The sequence below is a fragment of the Solea solea genome, chromosome 20 (genome assembly GCF_958295425.1).
Source record: "Solea solea chromosome 20, fSolSol10.1, whole genome shotgun sequence".
Lineage (NCBI taxonomy): Eukaryota > Metazoa > Chordata > Actinopteri > Pleuronectiformes > Soleidae > Solea > Solea solea.
The window spans coordinates 21,401,636-21,426,760 of NC_081153.1; the positions used below are offsets into that span (position 1 = coordinate 21,401,636).

General features: G+C 39.8%; 1 protein-coding gene across 2 annotated transcripts in view; it reads left to right on the forward strand.

Annotated features, from left to right (window-relative positions):
* samd12 (sterile alpha motif domain containing 12) overlaps positions 1-25,125 on the forward strand; it is a 118,263-nt gene that overhangs the window by 37,681 nt on the left and 55,457 nt on the right. For both annotated transcript variants that reach the window (XM_058618946.1, XM_058618945.1), the window contains 2 exons: positions 1,468-1,597; positions 16,861-17,001. In XM_058618946.1, the coding sequence (XP_058474929.1) occupies positions 1,468-1,597; positions 16,861-17,001 (271 nt within the window). The remainder of the gene's footprint in view (positions 1-1,467; positions 1,598-16,860; positions 17,002-25,125) is intronic.

Below are 25,125 nucleotides of genomic sequence, written 5' to 3' on the forward strand. Positions count from 1 at the left end.
CTTAGTAATAACAATGGAAAAATGTTATTACAGGGATTTTACTTTGGAAATACCATGTTATTGCTGCAGTGTTACCTCCTCATGAGACACTATTACCATTTGAATAACAAACTGGAGACTGCATCAGAAATGAAATGGCATTATTACAATATTACCTTCCTATTACACAATGATTTCCCTAATATTATCTGCTATGTTGTTAACTGTACTGTTATGTAAAATGTTATACCTAGACGAGTACAGTTTCCAGGACATTTCACTCATCTCTATGGTAACGGCACTATCCTCCAGCAGACTCTTTTCATTACGTTGTATCATTCTGATCTGCCAGTTTGTTTATTTGTATCTATACTTCTTTTTGATAATGGGTGGATTAGAAAATGTCCTGGTCGTGGTCATTATGGACACGTTTGTATTCAGTCTCATTGCGTGACAAAATATTATGTCATGGTGACATAAGAAAATTGTACAGTTGTGTGACATGAGAGGAAAATGTGTGTTTAAAATACAGTTCATTATTCCCATCTCAGTTCCTGGGTCTGTTTCTCTTTGTGTTGTTTCTATCGCTCCCTGTTTGGACCAGGTTTACGTGGAACAGCTGACACTTTAGAGATTTCCATGACATTTTCTATATAGACATTGTTGGTGTCCAGAGGATGAACCGCTGTGACCTCAGTGATTTTCCTCTACCCTCATCGTACTGTTGACATTTGCAGCTTTGATGGAGATGTCTCAACAGTCGAATAGATTTCCATGAAATTTGTTTCCGCAGACTTTTGTTTTTGAGACTTTGTATCGAATAGGAAATCATTTGAAGGTAAAATGGACCCTGCTGATATATATACTGTGTTTATATATATATATATATTATCAAACACTATTCAAATAAAAGGCATTTTGTGATACATCAATGTTGGGAAGATGCTGATACACATGTTAAGCCCAAACTGGTCCAAGCAAGTTGTGCTAAATTTCAACTTCTATCCCTTAAGACACATTCTCTCCACATTCTTTTTAATATTCTCGTTTTGTTATGCAACATGTGAGGAGTTCCTCTTTTGCTACTTAACAAAATATATCGGGGGGTTAAATTTGACTTTTAATGTGATTGATTTTGACCAATCAATTGAAACGTAGACGCACTTAAGAGAGTAAGACCATTATTTATGATATAACTGAGATTCATACTTTATTGATCTCTGAGAGTAAATGTCCCACAAAATCAGTTGAATGCACGGCCTCATAAAGGTGTCAGCCGATTGCACTGTAGCCAATCACTGAGAAATATGACGACTGAAGTAATTGATTGGGTAGTTACTGCGGCTTCTAAATCAAAATGTGAACGTGGAAGACCGTCAATAAGATGAGCATATTTCACTTTTATAGTCGTGTTTCCAAACAGGAGAAGCAATGGTCAAAAAAAGAAAGACAGTTTCTTAATTGTGGTTTGGTTTGTCCGTTCAACAGCCAGGCTTTGTGAAGCTGACCAAGCCAGTGGCTCTGTGGACACAGCAGGACGTGTGCAAATGGCTGAAGAAACACTGTCCTAACCAGCACCAGATCTACAGCGACTCCTTCAAACAACACGACATCACAGGTACTGTTTTCACTTGATTGGTACCATCGCTAGTAATGGCATAATAATATAATAATAATAATAATAATAATAATAAGGGACCGCTGCATGTTGTGTAATGGTCCATATAAAATATAAAGCAAACATCTAATTAAAAGAGGTGTTTCTTGGGTGATGCGAGGGGGGGGATACGTGACTACGGTGACATGGAAGCTATAAAAATGGTAGTTTAATGCTTTACTTTTTTACTAACTAGGCAATAGGTTTGTTTAACACAAGATACTTATTGTCCCAGTGGGATGTTTGCCTCGGAGTTTCCAGTGTCTGCAGTATTAAAACAGCACATGCATTAAGATTAAGATTAAGATTTACTGTATTTAGAAGTAATGCACATCAGATTGATCATCTGTCAATAAAGTTAAAAGGGTTTGATGACGTCATCACATCAACACAGCGGAGGAACACAGGTGTACAACAATGAGCAACTTTTATTAAAGATCTCTGTAACATTAACAGTCAATATGTATCATAAAAAAAAAATAAGACATTTAAACAAAACAAAACATGTGCACAACAGAAAGTGATTAAGATCCCTCCCACCCGGCTCAAATCTGGCCAATCACTGCCACACTCGGAACCTCTAACCCCCAGCGTGGTGCGGTGACCGCGGCTTTGCCACCCTCCACGCACCGACCCGGTACCCAACCCTCGATTAAATCAGAGCGATTGCATTGTGAACACAAACTCACACACACACATACACACAGAGGAAAACAAAAACCTGCGACTTGTGCCACTGATGTCGGCACGTCAGCTTTTCTGTTAAAGCCCGACTGCATCCACGATGCACAGCAATACACACAAGTGGTTCTCTTTTTGGACTTAGAGTGAACAACACTGGCTGGGTCTGAGATTATCTTTTGCACTTTATTTAACAGACTCACATAATCTTCAAGACTTTGACTGAGCTGTAAATTCCTCAGATTATACACAAACTCTCCTGCGATGTTCCACTTCATGTCCTGCTCTCATTTCTAACACCCATGTGCACTCTGCACCCACTGCCACCTGCAGCCCTGACACCCGGCTCGCCCTTCTGTCCGTCCCCTCTTCCTCACTGTCGACACGTCCGTCACTCCTCTCATGAGACTCCTCAAGGTCACCGCGGTGCTTATGATGTTGCTTTCTGCATAACAAGAGCGACCATTAATTGCCATGCTCACTGTCTCTCAGTGCACCACTGATCATGTTAACACGTTCATTTGTTGCCGTCGAGGACCTCCTCGACTCAGTGACGGGCTGGCAGGCTACTGTCGCAGTGTGTGTGTGTGTGTGTGCTGTTTTTGGGGGACTTAGCATCCTCTGTTTAATGATCTGAAAAAAAAGAAAACATTTCTCTGCCCTGCAGTTCAAGTTGCACATATTTCTCATCAGCAGCATCGAGGGCCCGGAGATAATCCACAGTTCATTGCATGCCTGCTGAACCCCTTGCTCCTCTGTGAATCTATTTTCAAGTAGAGGCACTTTGGGATGTTTTTATTTTATTTTCACCCAGGGGAAAAAGCAAAGTGCTGCTTTCTGAATCACAACCTTTATTTCATTAATTCATTAATTGTTTATTCAACTGGCTCTGCATAATTTGCAGGGATAATTATACAGATTTTTAGCGCTCAGGTCGGGTTCTGTATGAACCGCCACGTTGGCAGCCTCAGATACAGCGAAAATAAATGGGACCGTGTTAGATTCAACCTTTTAAGAGTTCACTGCACACTTTATGGAGATTGACTGAAATATCGCGAGACAGGACTTCCCTTCCTCTCACTCCAGAGAGTCACTGAAAGTTTCCAAGAGCCTGGAGGGAAACTAATGCTTTTAACTCTGGAGTCAACCAGCCAGGGCTCTCAAGTTTGGAACCTAGCATGGAGTGAGATTGGGGGTCGTGTCTAAGACGGCGTCTGTTTTATTGGCGAGCTTCGCTTCGTGGAGCCACACATTTAAAAGATGACGGTCCTTCGTTTCATTTTCTCCGCTGACACTAACACTGTATTGTTTGACTTCCGTTCCACTTCCCTAACATGGCGTGATGCATCATTCCTATCGTTACAGTTAATTGGACAGCGAGTACTGCGTTCATGAACGTGGGAAAAAAAATGAACAATCCAATCCATGCAGAATCTATTTATAGAGAATATATACACACTTATAATGTACCAAAATATGACAGACAGACAGACAGACAGACAGACGACTTTATTAATCCCTTTGGGAGGTTCCCTCGGGGAAATTAAAAATATAGCAGTTTACTCAACTCCTTCTTTTTCATCACCGCTGATTAAAGGATGAAAGTAACGCTCATTATGATGACACTGTGTAGCTTTACCCACTCCAGATTTAAGAACTCTTTGTGCTGAATAATCCCAGAGACAACTAAAGTCAAGCAGCACCCACAGGCATCCGTCCACATGGAACTGATCTATTCTCTCTCTATCTGTATATCTACAATTTGTAATAAGATAAAAGAGAAATCATGTCCAGTGCAGTCATCCAGTCAGTCATGGTAGAAATTTCTCATGAGGTTCATATTTTATTAAGAAGAATAAATCTAACTTTAAGATTAAATCCCCAGTGTTCCCAGCAAGTCTAATGCAGTCACTTATAGTCTGTAAATAAATTATATTTCCTCTTATTAGTCTTTCAGTAATTAAAACATTACAACGCAGCTTCCTAATGGTGTGTTGACTCAATGACCTGTGTTTGTTATTGAGGTGTAATGATGTGAAGAGTGAAAGGGGTTAAGCAAATAAGCATGCACGTACAGTATGCTCACACACACACACACACGCTCCTGCCGGCACAATTAGGAGATAATGACATGCACAAAAACCTGCAAGTAATTCAGTTTGTCTTCACATCGAGCATTAATTAACAGAACCCAATTAAAAGAGGCCAAGCCACACCAATTTGGCTCACGAGGCAATTTGCATCCCAATCAATCTTTGAAATATTATGCAGATCCTTTTTTTTTCCCCTCATTCTCACAAACGCTATCAGAATAAACAAGGTGGGAGACAAGTGGAAATGTGTTGTGGAAAACAATGTTTTATACATAAACACACGCCGACTTCTGAATACACACACACACACACACACACACACACACACAGCATTTGAGAATATCTGTGTGTTCAGAGTGCACATACATATCCACTATATTTTTATTTATTTATAACAAGACATTTTCAAAGATTGATTTGAGAAGTCCTCTGTGTTCATGCTAACTGAACACGTATGTCATGTCCATGCTCATTTTTAGGTAATGTGGATGATAAAGAAATACATTTAAAACAAAACAATAATAGAACAAGATAAGAGAAAAATAGTCTCTCATTGTTGTGCTATTAATGCATTCATATCCATAATATCCACCCTATACTTACATTGTATAAATGTAATGGAGAATATATGTTAGCTGCACCACAAGCATTGTTTTGAAACCTCAACAGCGTCAGGACAGCGTGGACCGCAAGTGTTCTCTGAGCAGTTTATGCAGAATTAAACAGAAAACAAATGACATCTGGATATAACAAGGGCCACGCGGTTGGTGTAGTGGTTAGCACTCTTGCCTTTGAAGCAAGGGCCTTTCTGCATGGAGTTTGCACGTTCTCCCCGTGTGTGTGTGGGTTTTCTCCGGGTTCTCCGGCTTCCTCCTGGATGGTTGTTTGTCTCAGTGACTGGCGACCAGTCCAGGGTGTGACCCGGACTATCGCCCTATGTCGGCTGAGATTGGCACAGCACCCCCCCCCCGACCCTCCTGTGGAGGATAAAGCACGACTGGATAGATGGATATACTGTAACAAGACATTTGACAGCAACAACAAATTAATAATCAAGGGAAAAACAATACAAGCTGTCATATCTTTCCATGAGATACGCATGATTAAAAATGATAAATATAAAAGAAAATAATAACAAAAACAAAACCCTTCACTTATGCAGTATACAGTGGATTTTCTAGACTGTAGCCATTTCATTCAAAACATAATACCCAGCCCTCCTTTCCACTGCCAGTGGTGCTCAATCTCACTTGTCTTGGTAACACAGTCATCTCTCCATAAAGTAGCAAAATGGTCTCTATTCCAGACCCTAATTCAAACAGGCATTCAGGTCCTTCTTCCTCTGACATAAAACAGTGGCGAGGGAAAAGCATTTTACTGCATTTCAGGGTTAGTGCAACATTTTAACGTTGAATGACTCCAGTGCGCAGCAGCTGCCTCCCTGCTCACCTTCTGTAACCTCAGCCAAAGAAATCAATGTTTCCCATCCTCCCTCCAGCCTCTGCTGCCAACAAACCCTTTCCTCCTCTCAGTCTCTACCTCACACCCCCGACAGAGCCCGCGCCAAATTTGACTTCAGCACCCAGGTGTCATTAAAAATGCATTAAAGCATATTAAGGCATAATTAGATATTAGTCCCTAATCTGTCATCATTATTACGACTAAATGCCTTTATGTGAGAGTATGTATCTTAAATTAATCAGCAGAAAAGGTGGGATGACGTCGGTAATCCAGAGAAGAAAAGGGCGGGGAGTCACTATTAAGTTGTATTTCTAAGTCAAAGACCGTGACATCGCACTCTGGAAATCCAGAGCATCTCCAAAGGCGTAAAAAGTCTGAATCAGAAGCAGCTGGAGCTCTTGGCTGCAGAGACCCGTTCATACTTGGGGGCAGAGTTATGAAAGAATGAGGCACATTTGTAGAATGAGCGTTGAATCTGTTACTTTAATAGCTTTTAAATATTCCAATAAATCACTAGATAGCTTCGATTTGTGAATACAAATGTCCCACAGACGTGGACCACTGGAAATGAACGGAACACAACAGAGGAGAAAATGTCTTTATTTTGCCCCGAGAGGCAGTTTGATGTGCAGTCAGTGCTATTCACACATTAACAGACAGACAACAACAAGTATAGAAATAAGACGTCAAACAGGCAAAGGATAAAAAAATGAGACTTATCCAATCCAACTTTATTTATAAAGCACTTTAAATACGACACCTGAAACAAAATGCTGTAAATCAGAGATAAATAACATATAAAAAAGACCTAACAGACAAAAAATAAAATACTTTAGAGAGTATAAAAACACAAATAAACAATATAATACATACAATAAAACAATAATAAAATGACTCATGATAAAATTAAAAATGCATGCTGGTAAGACGCGACAACTTTATTTAAATAGCACCATTCATACACAGGGCAGTAGAGCTCTGGGCGTCGCCATCATGGCAGCCTATGATTTGGCAAAGTTAAGTGTCACCGGTGCCGGGTTCATTCCACACTTTTAACCCACAGATCGACTGATATATTGCAAAAGTTCGTGCCCCCTGCATGTTTTTCTTCTGAAGTCGGAAACAGCTGGAGAGGATGTGATTCCAGAGCTGCAGTATCCTGACGCTTCCTGATTAACTAAAGATAAAGATAGTGTTGTTGTCACAGGAAGGGTAAGTGTTGCATTAGCATAACATCGCGTCATATTGGTGTAACCTGCAGTGTAACAGTAAACTGTCTGTCAGTTAGTCCGTGATTTACCAAGAGATAACCACTAAACCTGTTGCTTGTGTTTGTTCCCATCGCCCAGTTGTCTTCTGCTCACTGTGAGCATGTTTCATAGCAGTGATTCTTCGTACCACTGTCTCTCTGGATCTATGGGGATCTGTAAAATACACTCCGGGTACACACCAGGTAGCCTGTCTCTCACTGTTTTGGCACAATTTCGATCCACATGAAACCAGTGGGCAAAGGGACGTCAGCTACCGGAGCTCTATTCAACGTGCTTTGCAGAGGCAGAAAATATGCTACCAAGGCATTGGAATATAAACATTACATTGATAACATTGGGAATTAAGAATAGAATTTAAACAATAACAGTGTGATATAGCTAAGCACAAATAAATAAATAAAAAAATCTAAATTAAATTGAATTAAAATTGAATGCAGAGACCAAAGCAATTTGGAGAACAGTCTACGTTACAGTCTACACTACAATTATCAGATGCCCCCTAAATGCTATGTTTGCCCGTCAGTTAGTGCAGTGCAGCTGTGTGATCCTCTTCACCTGGGCGGGTCTACATCTACCTGGGTGCTTGAACTGGGAGCTGAAAATGCAACTCCCATCATCCATCAGTTAGACAGTTTTCTTCTCATGCAGGAATATTCCGATAAATGAATAACCAGCCTCGTACCACCCCCTTGATGTATGGTGTCATAAGGCCGTGACACTGAATAATTAATATCCTGTGATATTAGCAGTGTAATGGAGGGTGGTCTGTCTCCAGAAGCTCACACTGTACTCAGGTCTTTGTGTGCTGGATCATGTCTGTGCTCACACTTGGTGGGTTTCTATATGTCCATTTTTTGGTTTTCACATAAAAACACCTGATAGAGGCAAATCATGTGGGTCCCATATAGTTTCAGTAACACGGGAAGCCATGGCCAAACCCACTTGGGACACCCTTATTACAGTTTATTTATGTAATAAGCTGCACAAAAGGGTGAAATGTGACAACTTTTGCTATTTTATTTTAAAGTCAGACTGGTACAATCACAAACAGGCCTAAGCAGCACTTGAGTGATGAGACAATGAAGTCGCAGGCACCAGACTGCTGTCATAAAAGTGCTGCTGTGTAATGGACGAAGGGTCATTGAGTAAACGAGACAAAGGGGCTAATATGGCTACATATCAACTCTCCAGTCACAAAATGCCTCCACTGGTGGCCATTGTTTTGTGTAATATCCAAAAGGGGAAATTTGAAAAGCTTGATGCTGATGGGCTGTTTGGGGGACAATTGGATCCGCAGGCAGAAGGAATTGTGGTTAATGATGCCATTGGCAAGGTGATTATACAGCAAAGTGTATTATAAAAATTAATTACTCCTCTTCCAATTGCTGTTTTGAAATTAAATCCTTGTGTTTTTTTTCCGTATGGAGAGAAATAAATCTTCAGAGCTGTGAATGACGTACAGTAGGGCAATTACAAAAAGTCATATTGTTTATTTATGAGCGTGCACATCCATAGCGATGCCAGATTCTTATTGAACTTCCTTTTTTCAGCAACTCATCTGCAGGAGTCATTGAGGCTCATGTCCTCTGTGAGCTTCTTCTAATGATGATAGCAAAAGAATTGGGACAAGGACAATCTCATCTCATCACCACTGTATGCACATGTGCTTACCCACTCTGTAATCTTATCACACTGTGTGGTGACTATGTCCCACAAGTATCATTCACCGGTGCCCCATATAAGAAAATCCAAGAGACGGCAGAGCCTCAGTAAGTCCTCAAAGACAGTTGTGTGTTTTGTTTTGTTTTTTTTGCTGTTTCAACATTTGTGTATCCTCCTAAACAGCATAACTCTATATCTTTCCAAATGAATTCAAAGCTCTTGCTGCATTGTTTATTCACTTTGTGTTTTAAATCAATGTCATGTGTTTGATGTGAAATTAAATCTTTATCTCATTAACTGTTGATGTGGAGGGTTCTAAACAAATGTGCTCAACAATCAAGTTTCATTATGGGAACTGCCCGATTGGACAATGGACCAAGATCTGCACTGGCAAATCAAATCAAGTGTATTTGTGTCCTCCAAATTCAAAGATCACAGTTGGACTTGTCGGATTTCACAATCAAAAAAGCATTTTTCCAGTCAGATAATGTGCTTATAGCAGCAGGACAACTGTATCTGAGTTAGCTTTGTCAACTACATAAAATGTTAGACATCATTCTTGTAGTCTGAGACACACAACCGTCTTTGTAGTGTATGATATTTATACAGTATATGTACACAATTGCACTTTTTGTGTTTTCCATTTTTTTCGTCACTCACAACTGACGACTACAACCTCCGCTCCTTAACTTCCAGTCAGTCGTCACTAAGGGGGAAACTCTCCTCCCCAGAGCAGCTACTAAAGAAGCACCAGGTACTATCACTAATGGAAATGCAAACAAACACAGTAGAGTCAAGTCAATCCTAGTAGTAATTATTTTATGAGTCAGCCCTGAGGGATTCAACATGGCCTGAACTGGAAGACATTACTAAATACTCTAGTATTAACTTCTGCAGACACTGACTGGAGAGCATATTTGCTCTACAGAAGGTTCTCAGAAGGGAAGTGACAGTACAGATGGGTTATTTCATCCACTTTTGACAGTACATTGCACAAATAACTATGTACCTCTGAACTCGGCTGTATTGCTTTGTGGAAATGGGGCTGTAATAATTGTGTGGCTTAACTGAGGGCAGCTACATATCTCAACAGTAAGTGGTTTCAGAAGTCTGCACAGGTTGCACAGGGTTAACAGCCCCACTGACCCGTCGTCAGGTTGTTAGCTGTGGTGAACAGACAGAGCTGCAGTGTAATGATCAGGAAACTGAAATAGATCAGTGGTAGTGGAACCAGCATGAGGCTACAGCTGCTGTGACAAGTGCTGGACTGTGCTGGCTTATTATTTGTGTGGGGAACTCTTCTGAGCTACAGCTTCATTACTTACTCTGAACCATGTTCACTGTAGGACCATAACTGTCCTCATCTCTTACAGTAGAGACTGGCATTAGCATTGGATCACAAGTGCTCAGTGGCTGCAGTGGCCTTTCAGTGTCAGAGCTACAAGCAAATCAGCCGTTGTTTTCTTTAAGGACTTCAAGCTGTGCGACACCACAGTGAACGCTCAGTGCTGCTGTTTGCAGTGTAGTGATAGTTAAATCCAATGCTGTTATCCCACTTCAATTCTTGAAGTGGATCCTATTGCACCTAACAGCATGAGGTACAGTGTATTTTCAGCCGTCAACACTCATCACTTATTATACTGTACTTGACAGGGTGTAGTGCAGGTTTGGAGTTCAGTTTGCCAGATGCAGCTCAGTGACATTTATCCCCAGAGGACACACATGTGGGCAGACAGCTGCACAGGAGGTCTGAGAAATATCTGCGACTCGTATAAAGACTGATTTAAAGCATTGGTGCCAAGAGTGTCAAGGCTTAAAAATACCATTTTAGTGGCTTGGAGGGAGAGGAGGGTTAGAGCTTGGGTGTGTAATTTGTTTTGAGACCGAAATCTTCACATTCTAATTTAGCTGTCACTTTTTAATTCAAATCTCAATACTGCCGCCCATTGGAGCCAGTATGGGATGAACATCTAGAAATATTAGTCTGCCTCAGCTCAGGCTTGGTCACGTCATTTGAAAGGGTCATTTCAATTTCTTTTTTGGGATGGAAGGATGGAAGGACGATACCGATCACTTTGGTCATTAGCAAGCCTTGTTACTGACGGGGGGGGACATACAAATACAAATGCACCAATACACAGACAAACCACACTTTTTCTTCCTTGTTTGCTGTTGACCTAAATAAATGTTAGAACCATGTGCTCTACTCATCAGCTGAATCTGACAGAAGCATGCAGCTTCATCTCTTCTTCAGAAACATAATGATCACGCCCCTTCATACCTGAATGAATATAGTTTTACCTTATCATCCTAACAGATCCTAGTTTGTCTTTCCTTCCTGTCCTCTCTCTCTCGCTCTCTCTCTCTCTCTCTCTCTGTCCTCATCTTGCATGTTGCAGGATCCAGATCCAGGTTTGAGGCTATTAATATTATCATTATTATTATTATTATTATTATTATCATTCATATCACAGCATCACCATTATTATTATCATTGTGCTATAATTAAAGTTGATATCAGTATCATTTTTATCAACTATCTCTGCTGCTGCTTATATAAATGACATCATAGTTGTATAAACATGTCATCACTGAACTGTCGTGTCTGAACTTATAACTTGATACTTTTGTTGATAATTGTTGTATATCTGCTCCTGGACTCATTCTTCTGATTCTTCTGTCTACCTCACGTGTTGTATGTATGTATATAGATAGATAGATAGATAGATAGATAGATAGATAGATAGATAGATAGATAACATAAAATAGAACAAACATAAATAATGTATGTTGGGTTCTGTTCAATATTCTCTCGGACGCGGATGGATTAAGACAGGAAAAATGTCAAGCAGAGAACACTATGTAATCAATTTGGCCTTAGATCCATTTTAAATGCCCTCTTAGGGAATCTGCATGTTTTTGAAGGCACTACATTTTTTGGAACAGTGACAGCCCTCCATCTCAAGAGCCATTACTGTTATATTTATTTTATTTGAATGACAGTAAATGATTTTCTGCCTGCCTGTGCTTTTGCACGATAGCTACAATGTAGCGTGCAAGATGTGGAAAACTTAGCAGATAAACGCAGCCAAATTTCCCACTTCCACAGAAAAGTATTTCCATTGTTTTGGGAATGTAGCTTTAACTAAAGAGCCATTGAGTCTCAGGTACAGTTTTACATGTAGCAGCATACTTTTGCCAAACCTGCAGACCTTATTCTATCCTCTGCCATATCAGGCTCTTGTTCCTTTCTGCCACACACAGCCATAATGAGAATGGTATTTTAGCAGCACCTGGAGAATAAAGTAGACCCCTGTAGGATCTGCATCTCTGCGTGCATACTTTTTCACATGAGGTGTGTGTATGTGTGTACAGATGCAGTTTAAGCCCTCATTCATCAAAGCTGTGGTTGACTGTGCCAGGCTTTAGCTGCAGATTAATCGGTTCCGGCCCAACACTGCTGCTCACCCACCGCTCATTAATCTACTTCCCATGGACAATGTGCCTCATTGTGTAAAACACGTGTGCCTATATTTGGTTTGTGTGTAATTCCACATTTAGAACAAGCCACAGGTAAATGCAGGAATCAAAGAGTAACAGGAAAAAGCAGGAGCAGCAGTGTGGATACAATAAACTCCCTACAGAGAGAGAGAGGAAGAAATGATTTACCTCATTTCAGGAGGGGCAGCAAAACAGAGGGGAAGCAGGGAAACGAGGTTAAAATAGAGAGGAAAGTAAACAGGTTTGTTGTAGACAGTATTTCCACTCATAAGTGCATAAAAACAACCAAATGAGCAAAAAGTACAATCCTCATGCTTCATCTGCTGTAAGAAAACTTCCTATTTTTTATGGGCCTCAAGGGCCGATCGCACAGACACACACGCATCACCAGAAAAAGAAAGAAATCCTCTTATGATCTGTGTTTTTGTAGCAGTTGGTAGAATAAAGTTAGAATATTATATATAGAGTCGCAAATAGATTGAGATCAAATCAATTTGATTGGAGTAGTTCCAAATAGCAGCATGCATTGTGCTCGTCAATATCACAGATCATGCAAAAGACAGAGGTCCTCTGGAACTGCAGGTGTTCCAGGTTATCGTCATTCGGTCCTAAATAGAGGATAAAAAAAATTATAGAGAGGGGGCAGAACTGTTGTGCGCTATTCCTGCAAACATAATTTTGGACACTACCATGGTTGCCGGGGTAACTCACATTCAGATTAAAGGAAGGTGAGTGTGGCGGAAGCCAGCTGACAAAATATGAAAATGTGACTATTTCCTGCTAAATGATTCGGATCATCCTTGAACATGAGTTTTCATGCATGCAACAAGAATAATCAAAGCGCTAATTACAAATGAGTCTGTCATGCAAGACAAGAAGTTTATGTGTAAAAAGAAATCGATAACATGTGGTAGATGTCGCTTTCAATCAATGTTTTGTGATCATTCTCTTGTGCGCCAACATTTTCAAAGTGTTGAAACATCTTCTTGTGATCAGCGCAATAGTCTGTGGGATTAATTCCTCTTCCATCACCTTCCAAAGCAGGAGAAACCAATGACTGATGTGGTTCGTAGAACAAATCAGTAGCAAATCAGATGCACGTGTTGTCTTCAGTTCGAGCTTTTCCTGTTTGTTTTCCTCTCTTTCTCGCAGCTCTCACTACAGCCTTAAAGAGCAGTGCACAGCTGGGGCTTGCATGTGCAGAGGAAATCGAACGTGATGCCCTCATTAAGCTCTCCTGCTGTAAAGCAATGAGGCTGCAACAGTGTCACTTTGTAAAAAATATTTTTTGGCTCAAGAGCTAATGATTTTCTGCCATTTTGCTGTATATCATAGTTCTGTAATGTAAAACTTACCACGTGGCCACTGGATATCACTTGTACCATTGGCTGAGCAAGTGTAAAGTCTGACCAGCACAATCTGGATTTAAACAAAATGAAAGCAGACTAACCAGACTGTGTGAAACCAGACTAAAGGAGGATAAACAAAAGGCTCCAGCGAAAACCTTTCACAAGCGATGACGAATATTCCACAAAACTGAGAAAACATGAGGCTAATTATAAACTCTGTTTCTAGTTTCGTTGCAAAGGATTTAGATTTTAGTTTCTTTCCTTGGTTTCCAGTGAAATGTGTTTCTATTTTTTATTAGGAAATGACAAAAGGAAATCCAATTTTCTTTTTTTAAGATGAATGCATTAAGATACAGAGCCCTGCAGGTGACAATAGAAGGAAATGAGTAAAGTGCCCGCGCTTATCTGGCTATTAAATCTGACGTAACACCCTTTCAAAATAAGATTTCTGGGTCCAAACGCTTCATTGAACATGTGAAGAATTACAATCACCTCTTTCTTTAGTGAGACGATCTGTAAAATGACAGATACATTATTTTTTTGTTTGTTTTTAATTGTCAGATCTGTTCAAACAACAGGGAACTACGGAGCCCTGGAGGTTAGGGTTCTACGTAAGTCTCACCTGCGTCTCTGTCACCTCCAGGCCTCCGTAAAGATGCAATTATATGATCACTTTAGAATCGTTGAAGAATCGCAATCGCGTTCATGTTTCCGTGTGGTAACCTCTCCCTCACTTACCTCCTTTACTTCCTCTTGACTACTTTCCTTCTCTGTCCTTTCCTCCGCCTCCTCCTCCCCTCATAGCCACGCTACACTCACTGCTCGGTGTATTCATTTTCCCAGATGAGACTCGGTGGCACTGTCATTGCCGGTGACTCAGACGTGCAGGGTAAGACAGTGAAAGCTTGGAATCCCTGCAGAAGCTGTGCGGCACGGCCGCGGCGAGCAGGAGGAGCGGCGTGTTGGCACCTGTCGTGGAGAACTGGCAGTTTGTTCAGAGTCATCGAGCTTCTCACATTCACGCTCACACATTTCAGATGACACCCCGGATTGTTCTTTTTTAAAAAGTTCAGTCGCAACTTTAATGATTTACAAGATTTGGATATTATATCTACTTCCTAACACTAGACAAGATATGGTCTTAGATTATGGATATCAGGTAACTGGGATGACTTTCCTGGTTTTAAATGCTGTTGCATTGATCATTTATTAAAGTAAATGCATGTGTGAAATACATGAAATAGTATAGTAACAAAAAAATACATGTAATCAAACAAAATGATATTTAAAAAGGCTTTTTTTATTTTAAGGCTAATTATTTGTGTATCAGCAGAATATGACCACATTTATAGTCTATTTCATTGTTTCTAACACATGTAAATATCCTTCATTTAACATTAAAAAGCTAAATTAACAGACCAGTTTTTTTTCCCTCTCTCTCTCTGGAGGTCGCCACAGCCGATGATCAATAACCTGTCTTTGGGTACATGATGAGTTCATAACAGCGTTCTTTATGAGCTCGTCAGTTTTCTTCTGTCAACTTGTTGACTCTGTCACTCCCCAACTTTCTGCCCTCTGCCCCTCCTTTGATTCATTATTCCTCTCTTTCCACCTCACTAATCTTTGTCTTCCCATCGTCCCATTTAATATGCTCCCCTCACTTCTGAGCTTTTATGGCTCTACTTAGCTCCCCCAGTGTTTATGCACAGTAATGGGTACTCTGAGCGCCATTTTGCTTTGAAGCATCTTAACTACGTTGGGCATTTTAATCCCCATCTGGCTGCAGCGTCGAGCAAAGAGCTGCTTTCGCGAAGGCGGGAGAAATCGGGCCTAACGCAGCCGAAGTTTAACCACTAACACTTAAGGGTACTTAGCTTTTCCAACCACTCCCTTTTGTGCTGTGGTTGCAAAGTGGTATTGTGGGACTCGGCGTGGCCTAATGGTCTAGAATAGATCCGTTCGAACAAGTCAAGAGACGTGCAGTTATCATGTTGTGCCTTTCTCTCTGTTGTTGCTTTCAAAATGAGCATTAAAGAAGAGTGAGAGCACCCAGTCATTGTATCGAAATTCAATTTCAATCTTGCATTAGTCGCGAATGGAATTTAATATGGTATCTGTTTATATAGATGATCTAGGGACGAGGATATGAGAAAAAATGCTATCTCAATATATCGAATAATAATTTATATATATATATATATATATATATATATAATAATATCTGGATATATTTAGTCTGTATCCCGATATACAGTATGTGGATATAAAGCCTGCACACAGCTGGTTGTTTCTCTGGACTCATTAAAAGTCTTCTTTTGAGATGTTTGTGCTTCTCAAAGAGTGACAATGCAAAATAAAATATCTGCGGTGTATGATCTGTATCACATGATCCTATATATATGTGTGTATATATATGTATATATATCTATATCTATATCTATATATATATACATATATATAGATATATATATAGATATATACATATGTATAAATCTATATATCTATATATAGATATATAGATATATAGATATAATGTTGATATATTGCCCAGCCCTAAACTAATATGATCTTAAACAATCTGAACTCAACTGTCAGCCAATCAGAGCCGGTCTTGTCACTGTCAGCCATCATGGCAAAGGAGTAAAGGAAGCTGTCGGGGGTCTAACCTAATGCCTGGTAATTACTCAGAATAATCATTCCTATCCGCTCACCATCCCACGTTACAAAGGCACTCAGAACAAGCGTTAATAATTCCACCATACCACCCTTTTTTATCAGCAGCCCAAATCCCTCTCGTAGAAAAGTGATTGAATGATTAAATTATGGATTTTTATACAAGGATTTGCAATTAAGGGGAAAAGCTGTGAGGGGATTTGCTCCAGGGAAACACAGCACTGATATTCACATGAAACGTGCTGCGTTTCAAAACGATATGCTTCTCAGTGGGTTTGCACCGAGCTTCAGGCTAATTGGGGGTCACATAAAAGACTTTATGTCCCAGTATCAAAAAGCAGCAGAATTTCACACGTGTTGCATGATTTATGAGTCTTTAATTGTTGGACCACATTTTGTTTTGCACCGTCAGCTCTTCTGCTGACATGAATCCTTTATCATGTGTGTCTATCCCCACTGACTTATTGCTGAATATGTTCCTTCACCTTAAATCTTGTTTATTTATTTCTTTATTTATTTTATCCACACTTTAGGGCGGGCTCTGATGAGATTGACGGACCGAAAGCTGGAGAGAATGGGCATCATGCAGGAAGCCCAGAGGCAGCACATCCTGCAGCAGGTCCTGCAGCTGCGTGTCCGAGAGGAAGTCAGGACCCTTCAGCTTCTCACACAAGGTAGAGACTCAACTCTCAACTCTCTGTGGCATTAACACTCGTCACTAGGATCCTGTGAATCACGTCCATGGCATTTATAGTTTGACAAATTTCCCCTGGATGAAACTTGAATCAAATAATGACAGAATCCATTCATGTGCCATAAGGACTCATAGCAATCACTAAAGCCCATAGGGTTAGTGCAAAATCAAAAATGATGGATATCATTTGGTTTAAATTATTTTATTACTTTCCAAAGTGTTAAAAATGACAAATTGTCCGTGTCTTTCCGTCGGATCGATCATGCAAAAGTTCCTTTGCATTATTAATACTGCTGCATTTTCATTTTCATCTCCTAAAAACTGCAATTCCACACTTCTAAACTGTATTTTCTGAACCAAAATGTCTCCAGGTGTGCATATCAACACTCACACACTCTTTCAAACACTTGTAACACTTAAAGGAGGAAATGGGTTTGACAATAACCATTTCCTGGCTTTGAATGTGGTTATGTTTAGATGCAACACACACCTGTCCTGAGTGGCAGACTCGGATGTCTCACTCTTGAAAAACATAATAACACTGATAGCACTTTTCCACTGTACACTTCCAACACACTCGGCTCTGCTTGGTTTGGTAACACCAAACCTTAATCTGTTAAATAGTAAGATTTTAGAAATGTCCTTGCTAAATTAAATTAATATATTAATTGAATATGCTACCTATAAAAGAACATTTGTAAATGTGTATAATTGCTTTAACATCAGCCTTTTATATGCTTTATACAAGGGTCATGCTTTACGGAGGCCTCCATTTTGTGCTGACACTAAATTTAAAATAAATGTAAAATATTTAAAGAAAATTTGTAAAAAACAAAAGTGTAAAAATAACTATATTCGGAATAAACAATTGTGAAAAGTTTTAACAGTTAAATAATAAACAACAGCAATGAATATAGGTGTGGGTTAGTGCCAAGTACAGATTAAGAATATGACTGACTGAACCAATCAGCTTTTAAGAAGCTTCATGTGTTCATTTTGTCCAAGTAAAAAAGGGATTTGCATATTGACTCATGTCGTGCTTGGCCTGTGTTTGACAAAGCTCAAGTGTGGTACAGGTTTCTTGCCGTATGAAGGATTGTCTGTGCCGGTTCTTGTAAAAGCAGAGTTGTCGGAGCAGTTTTTGAGAAGGTGTAGTTTCACGCTGTAGTTCCACGCACCAGGGAAAGAGAGCTGTGAGCAGAGGGGTACGACAGTCCCGCCACTAGGTGTCACTAATTCTCACACGTGGCCTTTAATGGCTCAAAAAACTCATGTAACCTTTGTTTAATACTCAACAATCCTACCACTAAATGTTTATGACACAAAAAGTTATGAGCTAAGTCGCTATTGGTGACGTGAGACAAATGAACGTAATCTGTGAGAAAATAAAAACATAAACACACACACTTCAGAGGACATTACATTGACTTACAGTACATTCATTTCCTGGAGACTTACTTCACCTTAATATGTAATCATTTACTTTATGGAGACTTGATTTTTGTCCCCATAAGGAAGACAAATCCCCACAATGTGACTGTGTAAACAGATTTAGGTCCCCACAATATGAGTAATACCTGGAAAACACACACACACACACGCACGCGCGCTTGTATCCGATACCATATATCTTGTGTAACAAAAAAGACCACTGTCATCCTTTATTACTTTTTCCCGTGCATGCTGGCACACTGCAATTTCTCACTAACACCGCACTCCTTTGTTTTCTCCACTATGTACTTCTCACTTTTACACAGTGTAACGTCTTGTTTCATAACAAAAATCCAGGCGCCTCTCTTCTCTATCCTCACCCCGGCTTTTCTCCTCACCCCGTAATTCCCAGCTTCCCTCGTCTCCTCCTCGGCAGTTTTAGCGGCTGCCCTCCTCCATCACTGCTGCCAGCAGCACTCTGCCTCACCACCACGCTTCTGCTACCGTCTGCTCACTCTCTCTCTCTCTCTCTCTCTCTCTCTAATAGCGCTCTGCCGCAGGGGCCGAGAAGCAAATTCTAGGGATCGTTGTCACACTCTTGAATTTCTTAGAAAACAGTTGGTGTGTCATAAAACAGCCTCTGTCTTCACTGTTGCTCCCAGAGCAAGAGAAAATAAAGAGTCAAAGAGAGAAAGTTTAGCTGGGAGACGATTCTTTCTTTGCTAAGCGCTACTTTTAGCCTCCTTTTTTCCCCTCGTCTCTCCCTCCACGTTTGAAGATATGGGAAATGACAGCACACCAGCGTCAGCAGCCACAGGCCGCTGGTCTCAGCAGGACGCAGCATGTTGGAGGAGCATATCTCAGCCTCAGGGTGGAAGGACAGAGGAACAGTGAAGCCCAAAATACACTTGATTGTACTGTAGAGTAAGAGTAGATCAAAAGTCATGCTTTTTCAAATCTTAATTTCACAAAAATTGGGTGCGAATCATCACAAAGTGTTGGTTGCATTCACCAGTTAAAGTTCCAATGTGGTTTATTAGCAGAAATCATCGCTCGGAGAAAAATAATAATAATATTACTAATAAAATAATTGTACTGTCATCCTTCTCAACATCACCTGGGTTTGATTGGTAAACTTTCATCTGGTCAAACATTTCTGTAAACAGGACATAAAACAAAAGGACACAGTGTTCAGAGAACTAAAGCTGTACAATAACACCAAACTGTAACAAATGAAAAGTTACTTTCTTACACGGACAGTGAACATAATTCCTTTATGTCATATACGCTGCAAAAAGAAGGATGTTAAAAACAAAAGAGTTGTGACATGAAGTGCAAAGACATGATGACAGTTTATCTGTTTCCTTTGTTCAACGCTCTGATCTAGTGTGTGACACGTCAGGAAATACAAAGGCAACAATGAACTAATCTTATAATACATTACTGCATAACTTCAGTCACTTAACTGTCTGTCCCATTTGGTGCTGTGACATGAAGACATTGTCTTTTTGACATTGTCTCTGCTCACTCACAGCTGTAAGAAACAATAGGAATATTATAATAAAACACCAGCTCTTAGCCGACACGCGTGAAGAAGTATCAAGAAATCTTACCTGAAAAAAACAGGAAAAAAACAATAAACAGACAGAAAACAGTTCAAAACTCTGCACCACTCACACATCCACCACCGCCACTCACTCTCACCGGAAAGGAAAGGGGAGGAGGAGAGAGGAGAGAGGACAGGAGGAGAGGAGAGGAGAGGGAGGTCTAATTATTTTTCTCCAATAGCCCTGCAAACCTTAAAGGTTAATCACTGTCCATGCAGCTAATTCTGTCTGTGTACGCTGCAGTAATTACAATACCTCGCTCACTCTCCCTGCCCTGCTCTCTCACCCTTTTCCTGTGCTCTCTCTCTATAGTGTATCTCCCTCTCTCTCTCTCCCTCCCTCTGGCTTTCTTCTTGAGCTGGCCCTCACTCGTGCTCTTCTGTCTAACATGGACCTATAGTACATGGTTCCTCTTAGTTTGACCACAGATCAGACACTAACCATAGCTTTATCGACCTATCATCTACTTCTTCTTCTTTTGGCAGATCATCTGCCTTCATCTTGTCCTCTCTCTCGTGTCCTCTTCTGTTACGCCGACTGTCCTCATGTCCTCCGTCACAACATCTATGAACAGATCTATCATGTTAATTTTTTTTGAACAAAGAAAAATACATTTAGTCTCACTGTCAAACAGTGATTTATGAATTTAGTGGTTATTTGAAAGTATTAAAATTATTCTACCTCTATTACCTAATTACCTACCTGCCCACCTGCATAACTTAGCTGGTTACCTTTTGTACTTAACTACCCACCAACATATCCTACCTTACCTATTAACTTACCTACCTACTTACTAACCAGCCTTTACTAACTTACCACCTGCCTAACTAATCTAACATTCTTATTTGCTTCTCAGACGTACCTGCCCACCTACTGTACCTTATCTATAACTTATCTTAAATACCTGTTTACATAACCCACCTTCCTACCTATCCACACTACCTACCTGGCTTACATAACTTGACCTACCTACCCATCTACCTTAACTACCTACCTACCTGTCTTATCTGCTAGCAGAGTTACAGTCTTTATGTGATTGCCTGTATCTGCGACAGAGTTGCTCGTCACACGGTGTATATTTAGCAGTAATATGTGTATCCATAGCAACAAACCAAAGATCTTCCTGTGCAGGAGACAAAATATGGAGGGCAGTGTGATGTCATATTAACCCTTCTGATGCCTCTAAGAGACAGATTGTAAGACAATGGAGACGAGGAGAACCTTGTATTTAAGAAGGTTGTTTTTCTCAATGATATTTAACCGCAGTTGTGCATAAAAAAATATATCTTTATGGAATATCTTTGAAATAAGTGCGATGTGGAGCTCAGACGGCAACAAAACACAACTTCTCTATTCAATTTCATGCTTATAACCATTTTGAGAATTTTCAATAACAGCCGCACGCCAGTAAATAAGCTATTACTGGGTTGTGAAATCATCACTCTTCTAAGAAACTTGAATTACACAGCTGACAGAGCTCTATGAAAGTGGTTTTATGACTGCACAGTACTAATCTGTGAATGTAGACACGCGCTCGCCATTTATGCTTCATTTACTGTAACAGAGACTCATTTAAAAGACAAGATGAAGACAACTGCTTACAGTGCTCGATATTATTCACTTTTCTTAGTTACCATGCCACTTTATCACAAGAAGGAAGAAAAACATATGATGATGACAAATGATTACAAGTTTAATTGTACTTCCAGGTTTGTTTGTTTTTTTGAAATTATAAGTTAAGTACAATAAAAAAAATACAGGCTGTAGTCACGTCTGAGCCTGAATCCAGGTTCCAGAGTGAACAATGTCAGTGACAGTGTTCAGTAAACAACTGTGGCCCTGGAGCAGTAAATAAAAGAGACTTTCCTGTCGTGCTTTTGTTGAACTCGGTTCCTTTTGCTCTGCGCAGCTTAATGAAGTCTTTGCTTCATGGAGGAAATGTCATCAGTCAGAGATCTTCACTGAACAGGATGTCCTCCTGCACTTTTGTTCCATGTTGGTTTTTTTAATGACGTGAATATCTTCAATGATTAGAGCTCACATTTTTGATTATTATGGGATAGTCCGCAGTCAAATCAACACTGTTTAGTGTGTTTGAAGAGAGAAAAGTGTTCACAGTGAGAATATCACTTTTATTCCCAAACTTCGACTCGTATTTCACTTTACTGTGAGTGAACTTTTGTGCAGCTGAATCTCAAAACCACACTGACACGGATACAGCAAGTGGAAATTGACCGTGACATCACCCACTGGTTTGGGAATTGCCACTTTGAAGCCTTGACTTTAATATTTTGGCCAGCGCCATGTTGGTTTTTAAAACCAAAAGTAACCATATTCGGTATTTGGATACATGGGTGTGACAGAGCGCTCCTCAAACTCTACCTGCAAGCATGCACCTGTTTGATGACACAAGCTTTATTGCTTTTTATTTCACTTTTATTTGTATAAATTGATGTCATGCTCAGTGAAGACCTGAAAGAAGCATTCAACACAATAACCTTCTGTCTTCTGAGCGCACACTTCATATTTCGGCTTATATGATCTGGGTCTGTGTGACTCTAGCATTCCACCCATTTTATATCATTTCCAGCAATTTCTCACTATGTCCTTGTATTGCACATGTTTGGGTACCAGCAGACTTCCAAGTTTCCATGGTTACCTTCTGGTTCATTGATTCTTTTGACCAAAACAAGAGTGTACCATCATCCATAGAATACAGGCATCGGGGACTTCTGCATTGAGCTATGTTAAATCACTGATGGTAAATCTAAGTAAAACTAAGAATTATATTTATGTTGAGTACTTGATTTATAACCAAACACAAAAATGACCGTTTGAAAATTGTTGGTGAACTATTTTAAAGGGCTTGGAGAATGAGACCTGTGCTACAAGCAAATTAAATATACTGAGCTTTATTTTATTTTATTTCATTGAACAGCTTTAAAGTAAAAAAACAACAACTAAATACTTAAGTTAATACCCATTGAAATCATCATGTTATAATCAAATGTGACTTGTTTTGCTTCACAAGACCAGAGCTACTCACCGACACATAAAATCATAAATTGGTTGGGAAGCAAGCTCGATATAAATTCACCAATGCTGAGGTCCAACTGTTGAAACTTTTATAAAATAACATCAGGGTCAAAACATGACCACAGTCTTAAACAAAGGAAATGCATGAGTGATTTGAAGGTCTTTAGCCTAAAGTCTTGATTGAATCTCTTCACTCTGATGACTTCAGGAGCTCAGGGTGACACTCTCCTTCCTTGGGGCTGTTGAGTGAATCAGATCTCATGTCGGGAGCTGAGCGCTCTCATTATCCTCGGTCCCTCTCCAGGATCCTGCCCATTCTGGAGGCACTTCCTCCTTAAGCCTCCCTTGAATCCGACTATCCACCCTGCCCTCTGAATCTGCCTCTCTTTGTCTCCCTCCCTTTTTTTCTTGCTGCAAGCAAAGGTCAAAGGAATTCTCTTTCATAATTTCCTGTCAGCGTGATTCCTCCCTCAGAGATTCCTTCTGGGGCTCAAGTCATAGTTAAGGTGAAGACAGTACAGTACTTCAGTCCGACGAAGTGTATATTGATTCATTTTTATAGATATAAAGGGTATATGGTGCAGATGAAGTATGCCATTGTTTCTAGGCGTGTAAATATTAAGGAATATGAATGTGTAACTGTCACAAGAATCAAACCAAACAATGCTGAACTGTAGATCAGTTAAAAATCTCAGTTCTCCTCATGATGAACTCATCTCTGACTGCAGAAACTCCATCCTTGGTCGACTCACCTAATAATCAAATCTCCGCAACAGTAATCAGTTCAATATTAAAGTCCATACACAGACCACTGTTGATCTAAATGCGCTTTGAACCGATCGCGTCTTTTAATGTTACGAATCAGTTGAAGCTGCTAATCTGTTACTTCCTCATCGCATTGATTCTAATTGGCTGTGACGAGTATCGTCATGTCACCTTCTGCAGTTGAAATAATGAACCATTTGACACACGTTACACAATGATAATAATGATGATGATATCATTTCTGGGATATTATGAGCATGGCTGTGCTTCTTTTGTCTTACTGTGCCAAAGTAAACACAATAACCACATGTTCTGAAATGACTCATGTTCCCAACCTGCACTGCATTATTTTCATTGTCATAAAATGGAACAAAAACAAAAGATCATCTAGTTGATCACTGATCAAGAGTACAAATAATAAATGCTCAATCATAGTTGAAGTAATGCTTGTTCTCTATTGTCATACATTTATGAGGACATAAGTGTGTCACATAAGGGAAACACAGTTTCCATTTTACAGACAAAAACTTGTTAACTTACAAAGACATTTACAGTTACTTAAAGCTTTTAATGTAATTGTTAATTGTCCCTTGAATAATATGTGAAATAATAACATTATTTAAAAATGTATATTAATAATATATCCTTATTGTAAAGTTCCCCAAAAGTAAAATATATCGTCTTCCTTGAATAGCCCATGTATCTAGTATTGTACACATATTGAATGGACCTCTGAGGCACAGATTCTAACCCCTAATAGTTTCATTTATGCTCTAATATCAAACGTAATGTGGACGCTTTGGATGACACTTCACATTAGGAACTAAATCAGTCTCATGCTCACAAAGGAAATGTCATTCAGGAGCAAATGGCTTTACCACTTAGCTGACAGACTGCGTTGACCTCGCTCATTAACGCCGCAGGGCTGTGAGGACCTGAAAGCCTCAAAGCAGACACACACACATCCACAGTATAGCTACACACGTCATACAGTAATAATGTTTTGAAATGCACAAGAGTAATTACATCCGGGGCTGTGAAAGCAAAAGCTCCTTTAGCTCATTTAGGATTGATTTGAAACTTGCCTCGTGATGAAGGTAGAGCAGGCAGCCCCTTAGCTGGTGTATTCAGTCAATTGAGTCCAGAAAAACCTCCATAAACCAAAAAACTTCCATTAAAAAAATACTATTTTATTATCTGGAGTTATATCCTTGACATGCAGTGAGGACTTCTTGCTCAGGGCCTCCAATTACAGACTTTTACTT